At 44.2% G+C, this 19,915-nt stretch overlaps 1 protein-coding gene across 2 annotated transcripts in view; it reads right to left on the bottom strand.

The window, feature by feature from the left end:
- Positions 1-12,464: 12,464 nt before the first annotated feature.
- SLC17A9 (solute carrier family 17 member 9) overlaps positions 12,465-19,915 on the bottom strand; it is a 34,497-nt gene continuing 27,046 nt past the window's right edge. For both annotated transcript variants that reach the window (XM_089661557.1, XM_089661556.1), the window contains exons 8-13: positions 17,942-18,029; positions 16,843-16,877; positions 16,644-16,759; positions 15,509-15,564; positions 14,812-14,841; positions 12,465-14,077 (exon numbers count right to left, since the gene is read on the bottom strand). In XM_089661557.1, the coding sequence (XP_089517683.1) occupies positions 13,908-14,077; positions 14,812-14,841; positions 15,509-15,564; positions 16,644-16,759; positions 16,843-16,877; positions 17,942-18,029 (495 nt within the window). In that variant the 3' untranslated portion in view covers positions 12,465-13,907. The remainder of the gene's footprint in view (positions 14,078-14,811; positions 14,842-15,508; positions 15,565-16,643; positions 16,760-16,842; positions 16,878-17,941; positions 18,030-19,915) is intronic.

Here is a 19,915-nt window from a genome sequence, read left to right as displayed (position 1 = left end):
TTGTTCCCAATAAAGGATACTTTTTGTGTAGAGATACATTGTATTTCTTTCGTTCCCAATACAAGTTTACTTTAAGGGGCAGCACCTCTCCTCCAGGTGGGCTTTGTCATGGAGTACCCATGCCAAACACCAGACCCTGAACCCTGAGATGATGTACTGTGGACCTTGCTATTACTTTTATTAGGCATAAAACTTTTTTTTTCCGTGTGCCTTTCAGAATCTAGTTTCACTTGATTACCAATGGTTCAAACTTCACCAATTACCAAATTTTGTAACCACAATGGCCACTGGATGAGAGGTTGGCAGGTGGACAGAGCTTAGTCCTGAAGTCCAGTAAGTTCAGAAAAGAGAGTGAAACTGGTTCCAGAGAGGTGCACAGAGCAGGGTTTCCTGGCTAAGTCTAGGTTCACACCTATGCAGGTTCATTTGAGGCATTTCTGCATTGCGTTTTGAATTGCATTTTTAATTTTTGCATTTGTGTTTTGATGCGTTTTTGCATTTTTTTTACTTTTTTAATTATTCTTGTTGCTAGGCAGATTTAAAATGCAAAACGCATCAAAAATTTGGCACAAATGCAGCAAAAATGCACTACATGCTTTTCTGCAGTGTTCCCATTGAAGTTTATAGAACCAAAAATGCAACGTTTTGCGTTCAAAAAAGTCCCTGACCCTTTCCAAAAAAAAACACTGAGTGAAAACATGGAGCATGCCCATGTGAAAAGCTTAAAACGGAAGCTGGCATAACCCGTTCTCTTCCTGTTGGTCCTGGAGGTGCTCAGTGAAGTGAAAGAGTTTTAGAGATCATCCTGAAATGAGAGCGTGGTCAACGTTTCAGAGAATGTCCTCTTCAACCACAGGCTTCTCACACAGGTGTTTTATTGCATAGCTGGTCCCTTTAAGGTGCCATGTTTTGTTCACTCTCCGTCCTTGGATGGTAAGGAATGGAAGTCACGTGACCAAAGATCTTAACGGCGATCTCTCCCCCCGCCAATGTCCCAGGCCCCTTGGGGCCCCTCCAACACAACCCCAATCATACGAGTTCCCCTGTAGGGAGAAAAACAGTCACATCCCTTTCAAATGCTAATGTGTTTGGATCAAAATAAAATACAAAAATACTAACCTGATTTTATTCGTGCCATGTTCTTTTTATCTCGCAATTTAAATAATTCAAAGACGCTTCTGTTTTTTCCCTCAACCCAGGGCGCGCATCGCTGGGGAGTCCACAGGAATGGGGTTAAGGAGTTCACACGGGGAGGGGGCACCGGAGACAGCGATGAGATGATCTGCTGGTTTGTGTTAGGCACAGAAGTTGGTTGTTGGAGGAGTGTAGTTACTGCTCACTCACCCCGGCTCTGTACACCTAATAAACTACCAGCTGAGTCCAGTGATCGAATGACTGGTGATCGAATGACTGGTGATCGAATGACTGGTGATCGTATGACTGGTGATCGAATGACTGATGGCTCTATGACCAGTTATCATATGAACATTGATTGTATGACCAGTGATTGTATGACCGGTGACTCTATGACCAGTGATTGTATGGCCGGCGAATATATGACCGGTGACTGTATGACTAGTTATCGTATGAACAGTGATTATATGACCAGTGATTGTTTAACCAGTTATTTTATAACTAGTGATTGTATGGCCAGTGATTGTATGACTGGTGGTTATACATAGGACTGGTGATTGTATGACCAGGGATCGTATGACCAATGATTGTATGGCCAGTGATTGTATAACCAGTGATCGTATGCCTGATGATTGTATAACCAGTGACTGTATGAACAGTGATTGTATGATCGGGGATCATATGATCAGCGATCATATGACCAGTGATCATATGGTCAGTGATCATATGGGCAGTAACTGTATAACCAGTGAACATATGGCCAGTGATTTTATGACAAGTGATCATATGGCCAGTGATTGTATGGCCAGTCCAGTGACTGTATGACCAATGATTGTATGGCCAGTGATTGTATAGCCAGTGACGGTATGACTAGTGATTGTATAGCCAGTGATCCTATGGCCAGTGACTGTATGACCAGTGATCATATGACCAATGATGGTATGGCTAGTGGCTGTATGACCAGTGATCATATGACCTGTGATTGTATAGCCAGTGATTGCATGGCCAGCCGACGTCGCGCTCCTCTTCCTTAAATAGACTGCGGACGCAGCATGAGCTGATGTGGATAAAAACAACTGGTGCCATTTTCCCATAGCTACATAGACAAAGGACTACAGATAATTCTTCATGCGCCATTTTACCGTGAGCCAAAAAGGAAAAGCATCTTTGTATGTCCAGCTGCAAAAGTTTTACAGTACATTTTGTACTCTAATATAGGCTACTACACTATATACTCTATTATGGGCTACTACACTATGTATTCAATTATGGGCTACTACACTGTGTACTCTATTATGGGCTACCACACTGTGTACTCTATTATGGGCTACTACACTGTGTACTTTATTATGGGCTACTACACTGTGTACTCTATTATGGGCTACCACACTATGCACTGTATTATAGGCTACTACACTGTGTACTCTATTATGGGCTACTACACTGTGTACTCTATTATGGGCTACCACACTATGCACTGTATTATAGGCTACTACACTGTGTACTCTATTTTGGGCTACTACACTGTGTACTCTATTATGGGCTACCCCACTGTGTACTCTATTATGGGCTACTACACTGTGTACTTTATTATGGGCTACTACACTGTGTACTTTATTATGGGCTACTACACTGTGTACTCTATTATGGGCTACCACACTGTGTACTCTATTATGGGCTACCACACTATGCACTGTATTATAGGCTACTACACTGTGTACTCTATTTTGGGCTACTACACTGTGTACTCTCTTATGGGCTACCAGACTGTGTACTCTATTATAGGCTACTACACTGTGTACTCTATTATGGGCTACCACACTGTGTACTCTATTATGGGCTACCACACTGTGTACTCTATTATGGGCTACTACACTGTGTACTCTATTATGGGCTACTACACTATGCACTGTATTATAGGCTACTACACTGTGTACTCTATTATGTCCTACCAGACTGTGTACTCTATTATGGGCTACCACACTATGCACTGTATTATAGGCTACTACACTGTGTACTCTATTTTGGGCTACTACACTGTGTACTCTCTTATGGGCTACCAGACTGTGTACTCTATTATAGGCTACTACACTGTGTACTCTATTATGGGCTACCACACTGTGTACTCTATTATGGGCTACCACACTGTGTACTCTATTATGGGCTACCACACTGTGCACTCTATTATGGGCTACTACACTGTGTACTCTATTATGGGCTACCAGACTGTGCACTCTATTATGGGCTACTACGCTATGCACACTATTATGGGCTCCTTGTGTTGAGCTATTTCCTCATAGGGCTTACTTCAAGCCAACGCTCCTATCCACTTGTGACGCGATCTGTGGAGGTCCTGGTTGGCAGGAGGTTTTTGTTGAGCTGCATATTCTCCATTTGTAGAGGAGTGCATGACGGTGGAGGATTTACTGAAGATTGCCATGTGTTTTGGATGCACGATAATTGTGAAACACTTATAGTGAAGAACATCTGATTTATTACCTTTGTATTTGGACTTTCTATAAACTATTATATTATTGCACTGGCACTTTTTTCACCACAGTGGTGTATTCATTTTTATTTATTGATTGATTACTGTATCTGGCGGATGATAATTTATTTGTTGCTTTGTAGGATGCAGTATTAGTGCTCTACATCATTTGTTTTAGCACTTTTTCAGTTATGTGAATTTTGTACACTGTTTGCATTTATTAATTTTGGTTGGTTTACCTTTTGGTTGGTTTGCCTTTATTTTAACCCCGGAATACTTATATCTCTCCAAGCATTCTTCTATTTATACTGTCATAAATATATATTAGTCTATCTATGTCATTTCAGTTAGCGAACTGAGAGCTGGTATCAGGGTACTTTTTGACTTAAAGTAGAATTCTTATGGGCAGGGGCGGACTGACAACTCATGGGGCCCCTGTGTCTTTGCCCAAACTCAAAAAAGCCTAAGAAAAAGGTACCAGGGGCATCTCATGGGGCCCCCTACTGACCCCGGGCCCTCGGGCAGCGCCCGAGTTTCCAAATAGTCAGTCCACTCCTGCCTACAACTATGCAGTACTTGGATCTACCTGAACCCCCAAATTATGGAGTTGCTAAAAAGACCCCGATTACTCTGGTCTGATCATTCAGTTCAACAAAAATTTTCCTCTAAGATTACATGTATATTAAATGTGTTCCATCCATGTTTTTTACCTGTACCAAATGGTCAGTCCACCCTTGCATATGGGCCTCTTGCAGACATGGCCCACGTGCCCCAAATGGCAACACTCATGTTACATCTCTGAAATGAAAGTCTTCTTTCCGGAATCAGGTGGACCAATTGTCCATTTCATCATCCCCTCATCAGAACAGCAGAGCTTTGCGCCAAACTTCAGCGGCTCCTTGGAAAGGCCACGGGCCAAAGTTGGCTTTTAATTAAAATGCATATTCTTTAATTAAAGGCAGCGTAACACATGAAGGGCACTCACTGAAATACGATATGTGACATAGTCATTACCCCGCTGTTAATTACTAATTAATGAAGCTATTTCAATTAATGGCCTTCCTGCTGTCATTGTGGGTCTGACAGGCCTCCTAGCTGTGAGTCAGAAAAGAATTTGCGGGATGTCAGGGCATCGCTGGAATGCCTCAGAATGGGCCCGCATTGAATATTCATGCTCCGAGTCTGCAGTTCTTTTCAATTAAACATAATAGAGACAACCCTTTTGTCAAACGTACAAATCAAACGCATGTCAGGAAGGGGTCCTTTGTAACGACAAGAAGAATGTAGCCCCAGGCTTTCTCTTCCAAAACTGTGAAATAGGGAGAAATGAGAGGGAGAGGTGGCGCTGACTGCAAGCTCTTTGGTCAAGACAACTTTAATCTCCCGGGGTGGTGCTGGGAAATATTAAAGCGCAACTCTAGACTACAGACTAGTCAAGGTGCTGCTCACGCCATCCAGGACCCCCTGAAGCTGCTAAACTGATCTATAAAGTATTTTTCGGTATACTTGGCATCATGCCTCGCGGTATAAAGTTTTATTAATGCTTAAGTTTAGGTATGGCAATTTTACAACTTGGACCAATGGAAGTATGGATGTGCCACACCTGATCAGCAGTCCAATGACCCATGGAGGAGGAGCACATAGCAGGCTGACAACGCTGGTAGAGATTGGAAGTTGTGGTGTAGTGTCATCATCCTGCAACAGGAAGTGCTGTTACTGGTTGGATCTCCAGCTTGGACCAAGGTAAGTACTGTATGTATGTGCCACACTTGATAAGCAGTCCAATGACCCATGGAAGAAGGGCAAATGGCAGGATGACTATGCTAGTATACATTGGAAGTTGTGATATAGTGTCTTCATCCTGCAACAGGAAGTGCTGTTACTGGTTGGATCACCAGCTTGGACCAAGGTAAGTACTGTATGTATGTGCCACACTTGATAAGAAGTCCAATGACCAATGGAAAAAGGGCATATGGCAGGCTGACAATGCTAGTACAGATTGGAAGTTGTGGCGTACCGTCGTCATCCTGCAACAAGAAGTGCTGTTACTGGCTGGATCCCCAGCTTGGACCAAAGGTAAGTACTGTATGTATGTGCCACACTTGATAAGCAGTCCAATGACCCATGGAAGAAGGGCACATGGCCGGATGACTACGCTAGTAAACATTGGAAGTTGTGGCGCAGCATTGTCATCTTGCAACAGGAAGTGCTGTTACTGGTTGGATCTCCAGCTTAGACCAAGTGTAAGTACTGTATGTATGTGCCACACTTAATACGCAGTCCAATGACCAATGGAAGAAGGGCACATAGCAGGCTGACAACGCTAGTAGAGATTGGAAGTTGTGGTGTAGCGTCATCATTCTGCAACAGGAAGTGTTGTTACTGGTTGGATCGCCAGCTTGGTCCAAGGCAAGTACTGTATGTATGTGCCACACTTGATAAGCAGTCCAATGACCAATGGAAGAAGGGCATAGGGCAGGCTGACAACGCTAGTAGAGATTGGGAGTTGTGGTGTAGCGTCATCATCCTGCAACAGGAAGTGCTATTACTGGTTGGATCACCAGCTTGGCCCAAGGTAAGTACTGTATGTATGTGCCACACTTTATACGCAGTCCAGTGACCCATGGAAGAAGGGCACATATCAGGCTGACAACACTGCTACAGCTTGGAAGCAGTGGCTTAGAGTTGTCATCCTGCAACAGGAAGTGCATTACTGGTAGGATCTCCAGCTTGGACCAATGTAGGTACAGTTGCAAGAAAAAGTATGTGAACCCCTTGGGATTACGTGGAGTTTTGCATGAATTGGGCATAAAATGTGCTCTGAACGTCATCTAAGTCACAACAATAGAAGAACACAGTCTGCTGAACATAATACTACACAAACATTAGATGTTGCCATGGCTTAATTGCACATAACATGTAAACATTCACAGTGCAGGGAGGAAAAAGTATGTGAAGCCCTTGGGATTACGTGGAGTTTTGCATGAATTGGGCATAAAATGTGCTCTGAACGTCATCTAAGTCACAACAATAGAAGAACACAGTCTGCTGAACATAATACTACACAAACATTAGATGTTGCCATGGCTTAATTGCACATAACATGTAAACATTCACAGTGCAGGGAGGAAAAAGTACGTGAGGCCCTAGCTTAATGACTTCTCCCAGAGCTAATTGGAGCCAGGAGTGAGCCAACCTTGACTCCAATCAGTGTGATGATATTGGATGTGTTGCTGACAGCTGTCCTGACCTTAAAAAACACACACCTGTTTTGGGTTTACTGGTTTCAAGAAGCACTGTCTGATGTGAACCATGCCTCGCAGAAAAGAGCTCTCAGAAGACCTACGATCAAGAATTGTTGACTTGCATGAAGCTGGAAAGGGTTACAAAAGTATCTCCAAAATCCTTGATGTTCATGTGTCCACGGTAAGACAGACTGTCTACAAATGGAGAAAGTTTAGCACTGTTGCTACTCTCCCTAGGCGAGGTCGTCCTGTAAAAATGACTGCAAGAGCACAGTGCAGAATGCTGCATGAGGTAAAGAAGAATCCCAGAGTGTCAGCTAAAGACCTACAGAAATCTCTGGCACATGCTAACATTTTTGTTGACACATCTACATTAAGGAAAACATTAAACAAGAATGGAGTACATGGGAGGACACCACGGAGGAAGCCATTGCAGTCCAAAAAGAATATTGCAGCACGTTTGAAGTTTGCAAAAGAGCACCTGGATGTTCCACAGCACTACTGGCAAAATATACTGTGGACAGATGAAACCAAGACTGAGTTGTTTGGGAAGAACACACAACACTATGTGTGGAGAAAAAAAGGCACAGCACACCAACATCAAAACCTCATCCCCACTGTAAAACATGGCGGAGGGAGCATCATGGTTTGGGGCTGCTTTGCTGCCTCAGGGCCTGGACGGATTGTTGTCATTGATGGGAAAATGAATTCCAGAGTTTATCAAGACATTTTGCAGGAAAACGTATGACCATCTGTCTGCCAACTGAAGCTCCGCAGAGGATGGGTGATGCAACAGGACAATGACCCAAAGCATACAAGTCATTCAACAAAACAATGGCTGCAACAGCACAGAATACGCCTTCTGGAGTGGCCCAGTCAGAGTCCTGACCTCAACCCGATTGAAATGCTGTGGCATGACCTTAAGAGAGCGATTCACACCAGACATCCCAAGAATATTGCTACACTGAAACAGTTTTGTGAAGAGGAGTGGTCCAAAATGACTCCAGATTGTTGTGCAGGTCTGATCTGCAACTACAGGAAACGTTTGGTTGAGGTTATTGCTGCCAAAGGAGGGTCAACAAGTTATTAAGTCCAAAGGTTCACATACTTTTTCCTCCCTGCACTGTGAATGTTTACATGTTATGTACAATTAAACCATGGCAACATCTAATGTTTGTGTAGTATTATGTTCAGCAGACTGTGTTCTTCTATTGTTGTGATTTAGATGACGTTCAGAGCACATTTTATGCCCAATTCATGCAAAACTCCACGTAATCCCAAGGGGTTCACATACTTTTTCTGCAACTGTATGTATGTGCCATACCTATGGGATCCCTGTGAAAGCTGGAAATCACTGTGGTAGGCACTGTTACGCCAGTGATCTCCAGTAGCTTCTGGGTCCCATACCAAGTGGCTGCTCTGCTGCTTTGTGAACACAGGAGGTTGGCCACTCGGCACAGGCACCATGCAGGGAACACTTTGCATGTTCTCAATAAATGCAAAGTGGGGAGGTGGGACATTGGCATCAAAATCCCCACTTTGTCCAATTAGAAAAACACATTTTGATTATTGATAAAATGCAAAGTGTTCTCTGAAGCAGGCAACCTCCTTTGTTTGCAATGCACTAGGGCAGCCGCTCGGCCCAGGACCCGGAAGCCAGCAGCAAGTACTGTAGTAGCGATGCCTACTACAGTGATTTCAAGCTTTCATGGGGATCCCACAGATATGGCATGGTATACATACATTGGTCAAACTGATCCTGCCAGTAACAGCACTTCCTGTTGCAACCTGACAACGCTAAGCCATTGCCTCCCAATTTGTATCAGCGTTGTCAGCCTGCCACATGCACACCTTCTATTGGTCGTTGGACTGCTTATCAGACTCCTTGGTAGACTTTCATATCAGGGAACACACGCTTTGTAAAAATGCCAGGTATCTGGCTGTCATGCTGATCCTCTGGCTAGCTATTAAAGACTAGCGTCAGGCAAATGTAGTTTTGGATTGAGTGGGTAAGATTTTTATTTTTATGATTTTAATAATTAATTTAGATAATGAATTCACTCTTGTGATCTTGCCACCGCTGAAGAGATATAAGCATGGGGGGGGGCACTATCACAACTTTACAGCCTTGTGACACTGCCCCGCCTCCTTTAAGTTTATTTGGACTTCCTGTCCAAATGCAAGCAGCGTAAGTACCTGAATGTGACCTGGTTTTAGCATCTTGTAGCGCTGGAGGGTGAAGAAAACATTTCAGCACAAGAAGTAAAATGATAGGAGGAAAGAGCAGAGTGACGGAGAGATGATCTTTTCACTGTGATCCTTGTCATTTCAGTGTGCAATCCCAATCCCTGGGGGCTTGTCCAGGATTACCTGGTTTAAGGGGAAGTGGGCAAAATGATGCAGGCCATCAGACTGAGGACATCTAGTGGCAGAAAAAAGTACTACAGGAGAAATCTCTGAACTGAAGGTGAATATTGCAGCAAAAAGTTTACTTTTATTTCATTTTATAATAGACAACTCATTTTACCTTGTTATTTTTACCTGGGGTTCTGCTTTAAAGATGGAGTGGCACTTAAGATGCTCCTGTTCTATTTACCATAGAAGTATTTGCATTTCAAAGTTGTGTTTCCTATATAGGATTTTTTTTTTTACAAGAAGGTACCATAATTTAGAAATATTGCCTCCCTTTCACAGCTTTTAATTGCTACCTGTGTCCCTGTTACAGATTTTCCTTTACTTGCTGTCTGGTGTCACCAGGGCAGAAAGGGAGAAAAATCCCTCTCATGGGGTTCTGGTGGAGAAACATTTTAAATATAATTTAGGTGTAAAACATCTTATATATGTTATGTGCATGCATGTGATGGTTTGGGTAAATTTTCCCTCTGACTCATACATTGCCTCACTAATCGAAAATAAATTGCAGATCCGGAGAGCGCGTAGACGCCCGAAGCTGAAAAAGACGGGAGCAGATGATGGCGGCTTCAAGGTCATGCAGCAGAATTTTCCCTGCAGAAGTAGAAGGAGTCAGGCTGAGCCCACGAATTGCACCACGTTGCAGGTGGAGGGTAAACAGCGGCCGTGATCCCCTGTAGAAACACAAGGCTTTCAGAGCCAGGCGGCTGCCGCTCAACATCTGTTCGGCGCGGCATTCCTCCTCGTTTACTCCGCAAACCACCGTCCATATTTATTGCCTTACCACCAGCCGGTCTTCTCCTCCCGGTCAGTGCCAAGCCATAGATGGGACGCAGGAGAGGACCCTACAGACGGTTCAGGGTCCAAGTGACAGGACAAGAGGGAGAGTGAAATACTTAACACCATCTGTCCATTTGGCACAGAGCACAGGCCTTTGGGAGGGAGCCATAGGCTTACATTAGCTCATCCTCAGAGCCACTGTCTCTTCAATACGGCAGGCAAGAGCACAGCCATATGGAGTCAGATCTTAGTGGTGACTGGGGGGCAGAGATGCACCTCCGTCTGTAACATGCAAGTGTCGGGGTATAGAGGAGCACAAAACATAAATCTGTGTCACATCATAGACCTCCCAGTGGGCCTGGAGGAGACAATACAGGACCAGGATGACATCAGTCCATACAGACTTAAGAGCCTAGATACCTCAGTCCATAGGGTCTCACTAAGAGAAGGTGTACCTCAGTCCATAGGGTCTTACCAAGAGCCTATATACCTCTTAGTATGGACTGAGGTATACAGGCTCTTAGTAAGATTCTATGACCTGAGGCCTAAGGTTCCTAACTATAGATTTCTGGTAAGACTGTATGGACTATATACCTCAGTCCACAGGGTCTCACTAAAAGCCCCTTTACCTTAATCCACAGGGTCTCACTAAAAGCCCCTTTACCTTAATCCACAGGGTCTCACTAAGAGCCCCTTTACCTTAATCCACAGGGTCTCACTAAGAGCCCCTTTACCTTAATCCACAGGGTCTCACTAAGAGCCCCTTTACCTTAATCCACAGGGTCTCACTAAGAGCCCCTTTACCTTAATCCACAGGGTCTCACTAAGAGCCCATATACCTCAATCCATAGGGTCTTACTAGGAGTACGTATATCTCAATCCACAGGGTGTCACTAAGAGCTCATATACCTCAGTCCATAAGGTCTAAGAGCCTGTATACCTCTTAGTATGAACTGAGGTATACAGGCTCTTAGGAACCTTAGGCCTCAGGTCATAGAATCTTACTAAGAGCCTGTATACCTCAGTCCATACGAAGAGGTATACAGGCTCTTAGTAAGACCTTATGGACTGAGGTATATGTGCTCATAGTGACACCCTGTGGATTGAGATATACGGACTCCTAGTGAGACCCTATGGATTGAGGTATATGGACTCTTAGTGAGACCTTGTGGATTGAGGTAAAGGGGCTTTTAGTGAGACCCTGGAGACTGAGGTATATAGTCCATACAGTCTTACCAGGAACCTATAGTTAGGAACCTTAGGCCTCAGGTCATAGAATCTTACTAACTATAGGTTCCTAGTAAGACTGTATGGACTATATACCTCAGTCTCCAGGGTTTCATTAAAAGCCCCTTTACCTCAATCCACAAGGTCTCACTAAGAGTTCATATACCTCAATCCATAGGGTCTCACTAGGAGTACGTATATCTCAATCCACAGGGTGTCACTAGAAGCCCGTATACCTCAGTCCATAGGGTCTCACTAAGAGTCCATATACCTCAATCCACAGGGTGTCACTAAGAGCTCATATACCTCAGTCCATACAGTCTTACTAAAAGCCTGTACTCCTCAGTCCATAGAGCTGTACTCCTCAGTCCATAGAGCTGTACTCCTCAGTCCATAGAGCTGTACTCCTCAGTCCATAGAGCTGTACTCCTCAGTCCATAGAGCTGTACTCCTCAGTCCATAGAGCTGTACTCCTCAGTCCATAGAGCTGTACTCCTCAGTCCATACAGTTGTACTAGAAGCTATTATACCATAGAATTGTACTAGAAGCTATTATACCTCAGTCCATAGAGTTTTATTACCTCAGTCCATAAAAGTCCAACAAAAAGCCTGTATTCCTCAGTCCATAACAATCTTACAAATAGTCCCTTTCTTTTTACACCTGAATAGATATCATATTATGTATTAGAGCAAGGTAACTGTGCCTTTATTTTGTCCCTGGTTTAAAGCCCCAGTCACAATGGCCCGAGCATTCATTTGTGATAGAGCTGGAAGTGTTAAAATCTCTGTCAGGTCGCGCCCCCCGGTTGTATCTCCTTTATGAGATTCGCCCTCACTTCCTGTCCAGGGGACACAACAGGAAATCTGTACAAAGTTAGGAGAACTCCCAGAGGTCACCAGAATATATTTATCATTACCTCTCTTGCTACAGACAGCGATAAAGTTTTGGTTTCCCATCACACTATTTCCTGGTGATAGTGGTCACCAAGACAAACAGAGAAGATGGAAATCTCCACATCAGTCACACAAGCAGCAAGAAAAAAAATTAAATTCAGGTGCCAACCCTTTGAAAAGCCTAAAAGGTTTTAGATATACACCAGGTTCTGCAACAGATCATATCCACAGACAGTGTATGCATAGTCAGAATAGGGGTTTTATAAAATGACCACACAATGATAGATCATTTATATTAATTTACTCACTTTCAATTTTCATGTATTATATAAAAATATTTAAAATGTATAAAAGTCAATTTTTCCCTTTTAAAAACTTTATTAAAGTTTTAATACATTTTCAATAAACTGTCAGTTGCACACGTCTGTGCTTATATCTGGCACCAAAAAAAAGACCTAATGTTAAATAAATTATAATATTTTAAAAAATGGCTCATATTTAGCTTTAGCCTTCAACAATATATTCTGGACATTTGAAAAGTCTTCCGGTTTGCACATGGAATCTTTACGACAGGTATGGGCATTGCACCATGCCTTACAAAGCTGTCGTTCTGGAATCTTCAACAGATTGGATCTTGGAGAATATATAGTATAATACTATAGAATGCTAACAGTTTCCAGCTGTAACTTAGCCCCTGGGGAAGCAATAAACCAATGGGGAGGCATCTCCAAAGGCTTCAAAACTCTAGAATGGTTGTGTCATTTGGTTGCGTTATTTTAGGCCTTCTCCGAGGTATAATTCATCTTCAGATCACAACTATAGAATTCCCTTTAAGGCAGCCTTTCTCAGCCTTTCTAACCTAAAGTAGGGGTCTCCAAACTTTCTATGCAAAGGGCCACTTTACTGTCCTTCAGGCTTGGGGGGGACGGACTGGTACCAGTGGGAAAAGAAAATGCCCTGGCATCAGTGGGCATAAACAGCGCCCCATCATTGCTTTTATTGGGAGGAAGAAGGCCCCATTGTTGGCATCAATTGGAAGATTAGTGCCCTCAATGGTTTCAGTGGAAGGAATGGTGTCCCATCATTTGTGTCCGGTGGTGGAATAGTGCCCTAACGGTCAGATAAAGGCAAGCAAAGAGCCATGTCTGGCCCCTGGGCTGCACTTTGGAGACCACTGCCCTAGAGGGACCCTTAAAATATTTTTCAGGTCTCAGGAAAACCCTGCTAAGATTGGTGGGGGTGAGTGGGAAGAATTCCACACTTACAGTGGTGGCCAGTATGTCACTCTTGTTGGCTCTGCCAAGTGGTGTTTGACCTGGAACTATGAAGGCACCATCAGATAGGAGGTCAGCTGGCCAAAGCTCAAGGAACCCCTAGTCACTGCTGGAGGAGCCAGAGGATCCACTGAACCCTGGTTGAGAAGGGTACTCTAAAGGTATCACCTGTTGTAAGGTCCAAACTTGAAACCTTCTCCGAGATTCCAAATTTTGGTCTGAGGTCTTTTTTGAAGCATTGACCATCTTCATGTCCTGATCTGAGATCCCGCATGATGCATATACAATTACTGGGTCCAGCTCAGGTCTTCTCCAAGCTGTAGTCCCTCTTTGAATCTCAATCCAAAGCATCAATCATCTTTAGGTTGCATCAGGAGACCTCTAAAGGTCCCATTCTGAAATTTCCTCAAGTGTACTGGCCACCCTTGGGTTACAGGGTTGGTTCCTCTACTTCTAGATCCTGATGGCAGGAGTAACGTTCTCGATGTCCATCCTCTCAGTTTTAGCAAACTCCAAATAAATGAGCAGACCCAACACATTTACAGCAACCAGTAGGTGAAACATGGAATCCCAAGATCCGGTGATGTCAAGGAGGTAGCCAGAGAGGTAGACCCAAAGGATTCCTAGGCCGAAGATACAACATTAGTGAAGAGTCAAAAAAAAAAAAAAAAAAGAGAAAAAAAAAAAAAAAAAAGCAGATCCAAGGAAATATATTGTGCTTGATACCCATGGCAATTAATCAGAAGTTACCTAAACTGTAAAATACAAGCTGCACTCTGATTGCCACGAGCAATACAGAAGTGTTGTTTTAGGCATTATCCCGTTCTTATTTCAGTTAGAACTTTGGTATTGCTCCCTTTTGGTCTGATTAATATAATGAAAGAGGTGTGTAAAATCTGTTGGATAAATGCAAAAAATACCTGTCGATCCTGCCAAAAAACAACGCGTTGTCAACTTCGAGTGTAGACTACAGAACACCATGTAAATGGTGATATTGAGAGGGAGAGGTGTTCTGTTAACTGCAAACACCCAGTCCTATGGTGACAACACTGCTAGTCCTTATAGACAGTTGGATGAGTGAACGTTGTCACCTTAGGACAGGAAGTGAATGCCTTGAAGGATCATGAGATCAAAATAAAAGGGAAAAAAAAAGCCTGAAAAACGAAAAAAAAAATGAATGCAGCCACCACATCCAAGTAATGGTAAACTGCGATATATCACATTGTTCTCGGGTTTAGATCTATTTAACGGAAAACGATCACTTGTCATGTCACAGTGGCCTCTTGTGGTAGACATTGATTATACAAGCAAATATATTACTGGCAAAAACTATAAAAAAACGCACTTTATAACTTACCAAATACAGAGCCGCCGGTGTTAGCCACGCCTAAAAAAAATAAATAAAAAAAGTGGAGGGGTTTATTTCTTTGAGTCATTTATAAAGTACAATCATATTACACAGACGCATGTCCATTGGTCCTGACATGGAGAAGCCAACAGTGTCCCAACCGTATGTATTTTGGGGGGGGGGGGGGAGGGGGGAAGCCCATGCCAGCACAGGAGGAACCAGGGGCGAACTGACCATTTGGAAACTTGGGCACTGCCCGAGGGCCCGGGGTCAGTAGGGGGCACCATGAGATGCCCCTGGTACCTTTTTCATAGGCTTTTTTGAGGTTGGGCAAGGACACAGGGGCCCCATGATCCCCTATTCCCCCCGGGGGCCCCATGAGTTGTCAGTCCGCCCCTGGGAGGAACATAAATAGTTCACAAAGGACTGAATGGATCCCAGAATTGCAACTCAATGAGCAAAAACGCTAAGAATTGGTCACTAAGACCCCAATGGTGTCCCAATACTGGCAGAGTATTCATATTATTTCTAGTTCTCCGATTTTCTACCTGCTGGTCCATGCAATGGTTCCAATGTTGTGCCTGCCTTCTGGTTGGTCAACTAAATTTTTGGGTGTCCTAAGAATCTGCTAGAGATCTGATTGGGTACAAGCCGATTCAGTATTATGCAGGTCATTGGCTGGTGGAATCTAAATTCACGTACTCACCGAACAGGAATCCGGAACAGGATGGAGCAAGGTCCTGAATGTTGATGGTTATACCACTAAAAAAAAAAAAAAAAAAAGGGCGGGAACTTTAGTCATTTATTGTCAATCTGATTATCCCAAAATTGCAGAATACAAAATAGAAAGAAAAATAATTGGGGTCTCCAATGGGTATGGTATCGGGGTGAAATAAATATGAGCAATGACTGTAATTATTATTTTTTATATTATAAAATTGAAGTGTTTTAGTTGATATTGGACCCGTGGCTACATGGCTATTGGTGGTTGTTATGCAGAGGTGATTTGCCCATTACTTTATATGCGTATTTAAAGATGCACATCTGGTGAGTGCGTATTTTTACTATATTACCTTGGCACGCCACTGAAGTTTGAAGTCACCATCAACTCCTGTATCAAGCACTTTACTACAAACTATCACAATATTTTATTCACTTTATTTTATTAACGAGAGTCGCTCCTAAACATCAGAGGCCCCTATACACGAGTCCCCCCATCAAATCAGAGCATCTCCATCACAGTACCCCTCAGTCACAGAGCTCCCTCTTCACATCAAAGCCCTACCTCTTGAATCTAGTAATGTAGCAGAGGGCAGAAAGTGGCAGTTGGTGTGGAAGAGGTGGACTTCCATCTTCTACTGCCATTTTTTTTTTTTTTTTAATTGTGGAATGGGGGTTTCTCTCAAAATCCATACTAGACCTGAAGGGCTTAGTATGGATGGGAGGGGGAACCCCATTGACAGCTGAAACATGAATGAATGTATCACTACTAAAATACCGCATGACTTCATATCACTCGTGTGGTATTTTAGTAACTCGAATGCGGTAAGATACCGCTCAGTAAACCGTTCGTGTTCGAAGTTCGCGGTCGAACATTCTGTAGGTTCGAATGTTCGACTGCAAACCAAATAGGGGTGTTCGGCCCATCACTACTGCAGAGATATACTGATTACACACAGACTGTGTAGCTGCTGGGGCCAGTAGAAGGCGGGCCTGTTGGTTCGTCATGCATGGGGAAAGCATGCCTTCCTTTTACCATTTTTACTTTCTTAGGTCACATTGTAAAAAAATACAGGGAATCATGTGACCTTTCACCGTCCAATGGCAGCAGTTTTCCTTACCTGTGATTGAAGGTTTGCAGGGCCACTGCCACCGAGATAAAGACCATGGCTTGGCAGAAGCTTTCAGACTGTCCTACAAGGAAGATGAAGATGCTGGAGATCCCCATTCCTATGACCTGCAGAGACAAGGGGCGCCATTAGAGGAGGAGAGAGAATACGGAGGCTTTGGTCATTTTACAGGAACACGTTATATTGGTACCTCCATGAGCTTCCGCACGAAGATGGGTTTATATCCTGGAAGAGAGAAGAGAGGGGAGTCACTGAGACATCTCTGAAGAACAATGCCATCTTCAGACATTGCAGCTTAAGCCAGCCATACATGAATCGAAATTTGACTGATTCAGCAGGGACCGGCTAACCTTCGATCCAGGAAGGGGCAGGTTGGTTGTTCTACTGATCGATTTCTGTAAAACCAGCCTGTTGGGTTTCAAAGGTCTTGAGAGAGCGCTTTTACCCATCACGAGATGTTTCTTGTGTGACACCTTGGAAATGACACCTTTTTATAGGCCATCAGTTGAGATTGAAACAAGTTGATATTAATTTGCACTGACAAGGGGCAGGATTGCTTTCTAATTTCTGATAGATTTCAGCCGTGTCTTGACTTTCCATGCCTTTTTGCGCCTCCCTTTCTTAATGTGCTCAATACTTTTTCCCGGTGTCATTCCATTTTATGACACATAACAATTTCTGAACTTATTTGTTTTGGTTTCTCTGTCTGTGTGGATTGCATGGGTTGTTACCGACGTGTAGCGACAATTTCATGTCAATAGCACCTTTAAATATATATCAGTGACGTCTTCAATACTTATTTTACCTGCTGTACAGGGGTGGACTGACAACTCATGGGGCCCCCGGGCAATAAGGGATCATGGGTCCCCTGTGTCCTTGCCCAAACTCAAAAAAGGTATGAAAAAAAAAAAAAGGTACCAGGGGCATCTCATGGGGCCCCCTACTGACCCCGGGCCCTCGGGCAGTGCCCGAGTTTCCAAATGGTCAGTCCGCCCCTGCTGCTGTATGTCCACTGATCCTTTGACTCTGTTCAGGTCTTTGCACTGTAATAATGCATGCAATTTGTTACGTGTTCATGTGCGTCTTCCTGCATCGCCATCATGAGAACATGCGTGTCAGCACGCAGCATTAAACATATAGGCATTGCCCTATGCCTACCGCACTGAGGAAGGGATTTTAAATCATTGGGTCTAATAGGTCTTCACCAGATGCCACATCGCAGCCATGCATCGGTCACCTAGCACATTGACGGCTGAGGGGTCCTCTTTAAAGCAGCGGGGGGGTCTTACCTGTTTTAATGAGGTGGTCCGTCAGGCGGCCGCTCATCAAAGCGGCTGGAATGGCGGTGAGCCAAGGCACCACGTTGAATACCAAGCCCTTGAAGAGAAAAGACAGGTTAGAAGGAGGGTCATCCCGGGTCGCAGGGCATCATCTTCGCTGGTCAGACGGAAAGAGTTCACCGATTTACTAATGGATGCATTCCAGAGGCTTTTTTCCTTTTTTATTTTTGTACACTGGGGCATTTTGATGCTTTCTGGTGCATTTTACTGCCTTCCAGCACAGTTCTGTGCAAGAAAAAAGCAACATGTTGTATTTTTTTTTTCTGGAACTGAAACTGCACAGCATTGGTGTGACCTATGTCATTGGAACCCATATAACCTACTTTCCATGCTTTTTTGATGCTGAAAAAAAACAAAAAACAAAAAAAACACCGCATTGCATGCGGGCAGCACAGTGGCTAATTGGTTAGCACTTCCCCCTGGCAGTACTAAGGTCATTGGTCCCAATCCCAACCATGGCACCACCTGCCTGGAGTTTGCATGGTCTCCCTGTGCCTGCATGGGTTTCCTCCGGGGACTCCGGTTTCCTTCTACACTCCAAAGACATGCTGCTAGGTTAATTAGCTCCTGTCTAAATTGTCCCTAGTATGTGTATGTATGAATGCGAGTTCGGGACCTTAGATTGTACCCCCCTTGAGGGTTAGGGACCTTAGATTGTATGCCCCTTGAGGGTTAGGGACCTTAGATTGTACTCCCCTTGAGGGTTAGGGGCCTTAGATTGTACGCCCCTTGAGGGTTAGGGGCCTTAGATTGTACGCCCCTTGAGGGTTAGGGGCCTTAGATGGTACCCCCCTTGAGGGTTAGGGGCCTTAGATTGTACGCCCCTTGAGGGTTAGGGGCCTTAGATTGTACGCCCCTTGAGGGTTGGGGACCTTAGATTGTACTCCCCTTGAGGGTTGGGGACCTTAGATTGTACACCCCTTGAGGGTTAGGGACCTTAGATTGTACACCCCTTGAGGGTAAGGGACCTTAGATTGTACTCCCCTTGAGGGTAAGGGACCTCAGATTGTACGCCCCTTGAGGGTTAGGGACCTTAGATTGTACACCCCTTGAGGGTTAGGGACCTTAGATTGTACACCCCTTGAGGGTTAGGGACCTTAGATTGTACACCCCTTGAGGGTAAGGGACCTTAGATTGTACTCCCCTTGAGGGTAAGGGACCTCAGATTGTACGCCCCTTGAGGGTTAGGGACCTTAGATTGTACACCCCTTGAGGGTTAGGGACCTTAGATTGTACTCCCCTTGAGGGTAAGGGACCTTAGATTGTACGCCCCTTGAGGGTTAGGGACCTTAGATTGTACCCCCCTTGAGGGTAAGGGACCTTAGATTGTACCCCCCTTGAGGGTAAGGGACTTTAGATTGTACGCCCCTTGAGGGTTAGGGACCTTAGATTGTACACACCTTGAGGGTCAGGGACTGATGTGAATGTACAATATATATGTAAAGTGCTGCAAAATGGGACGGCGATATATAAGTACCTGAAATAAATAAATGTGGTGTACTAGCCAGTATTAGGGTCATTGGCTCGAATCCCAACCACGGCACCACCTGCCTGGAGTTTGCATGTTCTCCCTGTGCCTGCGTGGGTTTCCTCCGGGTACTCCGGTTTCCTCCCACACTCCAAAAGACATGCTGGTAGGTTAACTGGCTCCTGTCTGAATTGTCCCTAGTATGTATATGTATGAATGTGAGTTAGGGACCTTAGATTGTACACCCCTTGAGGGTTAGGGACCTTAGATTGTACACCCCTTGAGGGTTAGGGACCTTAGATTGTACGCCCCTTGAGGGTTAGGGACCTTAGATTGTACACCCCTTGAGGGTTAGGGACCTTAGATTGTACGCCCCTTGAGGGTTAGAGACCTTAGATTGTACTCCCCTTGAGGGTTAGGGACCTTAGATTGTACTCCCCTTGAGGGTTAGGGAC

This window comes from Staurois parvus, unplaced genomic scaffold (assembly GCF_062004578.1).
Source record: "Staurois parvus isolate SC_StPar_1 unplaced genomic scaffold, SC_StPar_1.0 ptg001349l, whole genome shotgun sequence".
In the NCBI taxonomy this organism is placed as follows: domain Eukaryota; kingdom Metazoa; phylum Chordata; class Amphibia; order Anura; family Ranidae; genus Staurois; species Staurois parvus.
Note: the sequence above shows the minus strand (reverse complement) of the source record. Positions and strands in the feature narration are given on the sequence as shown.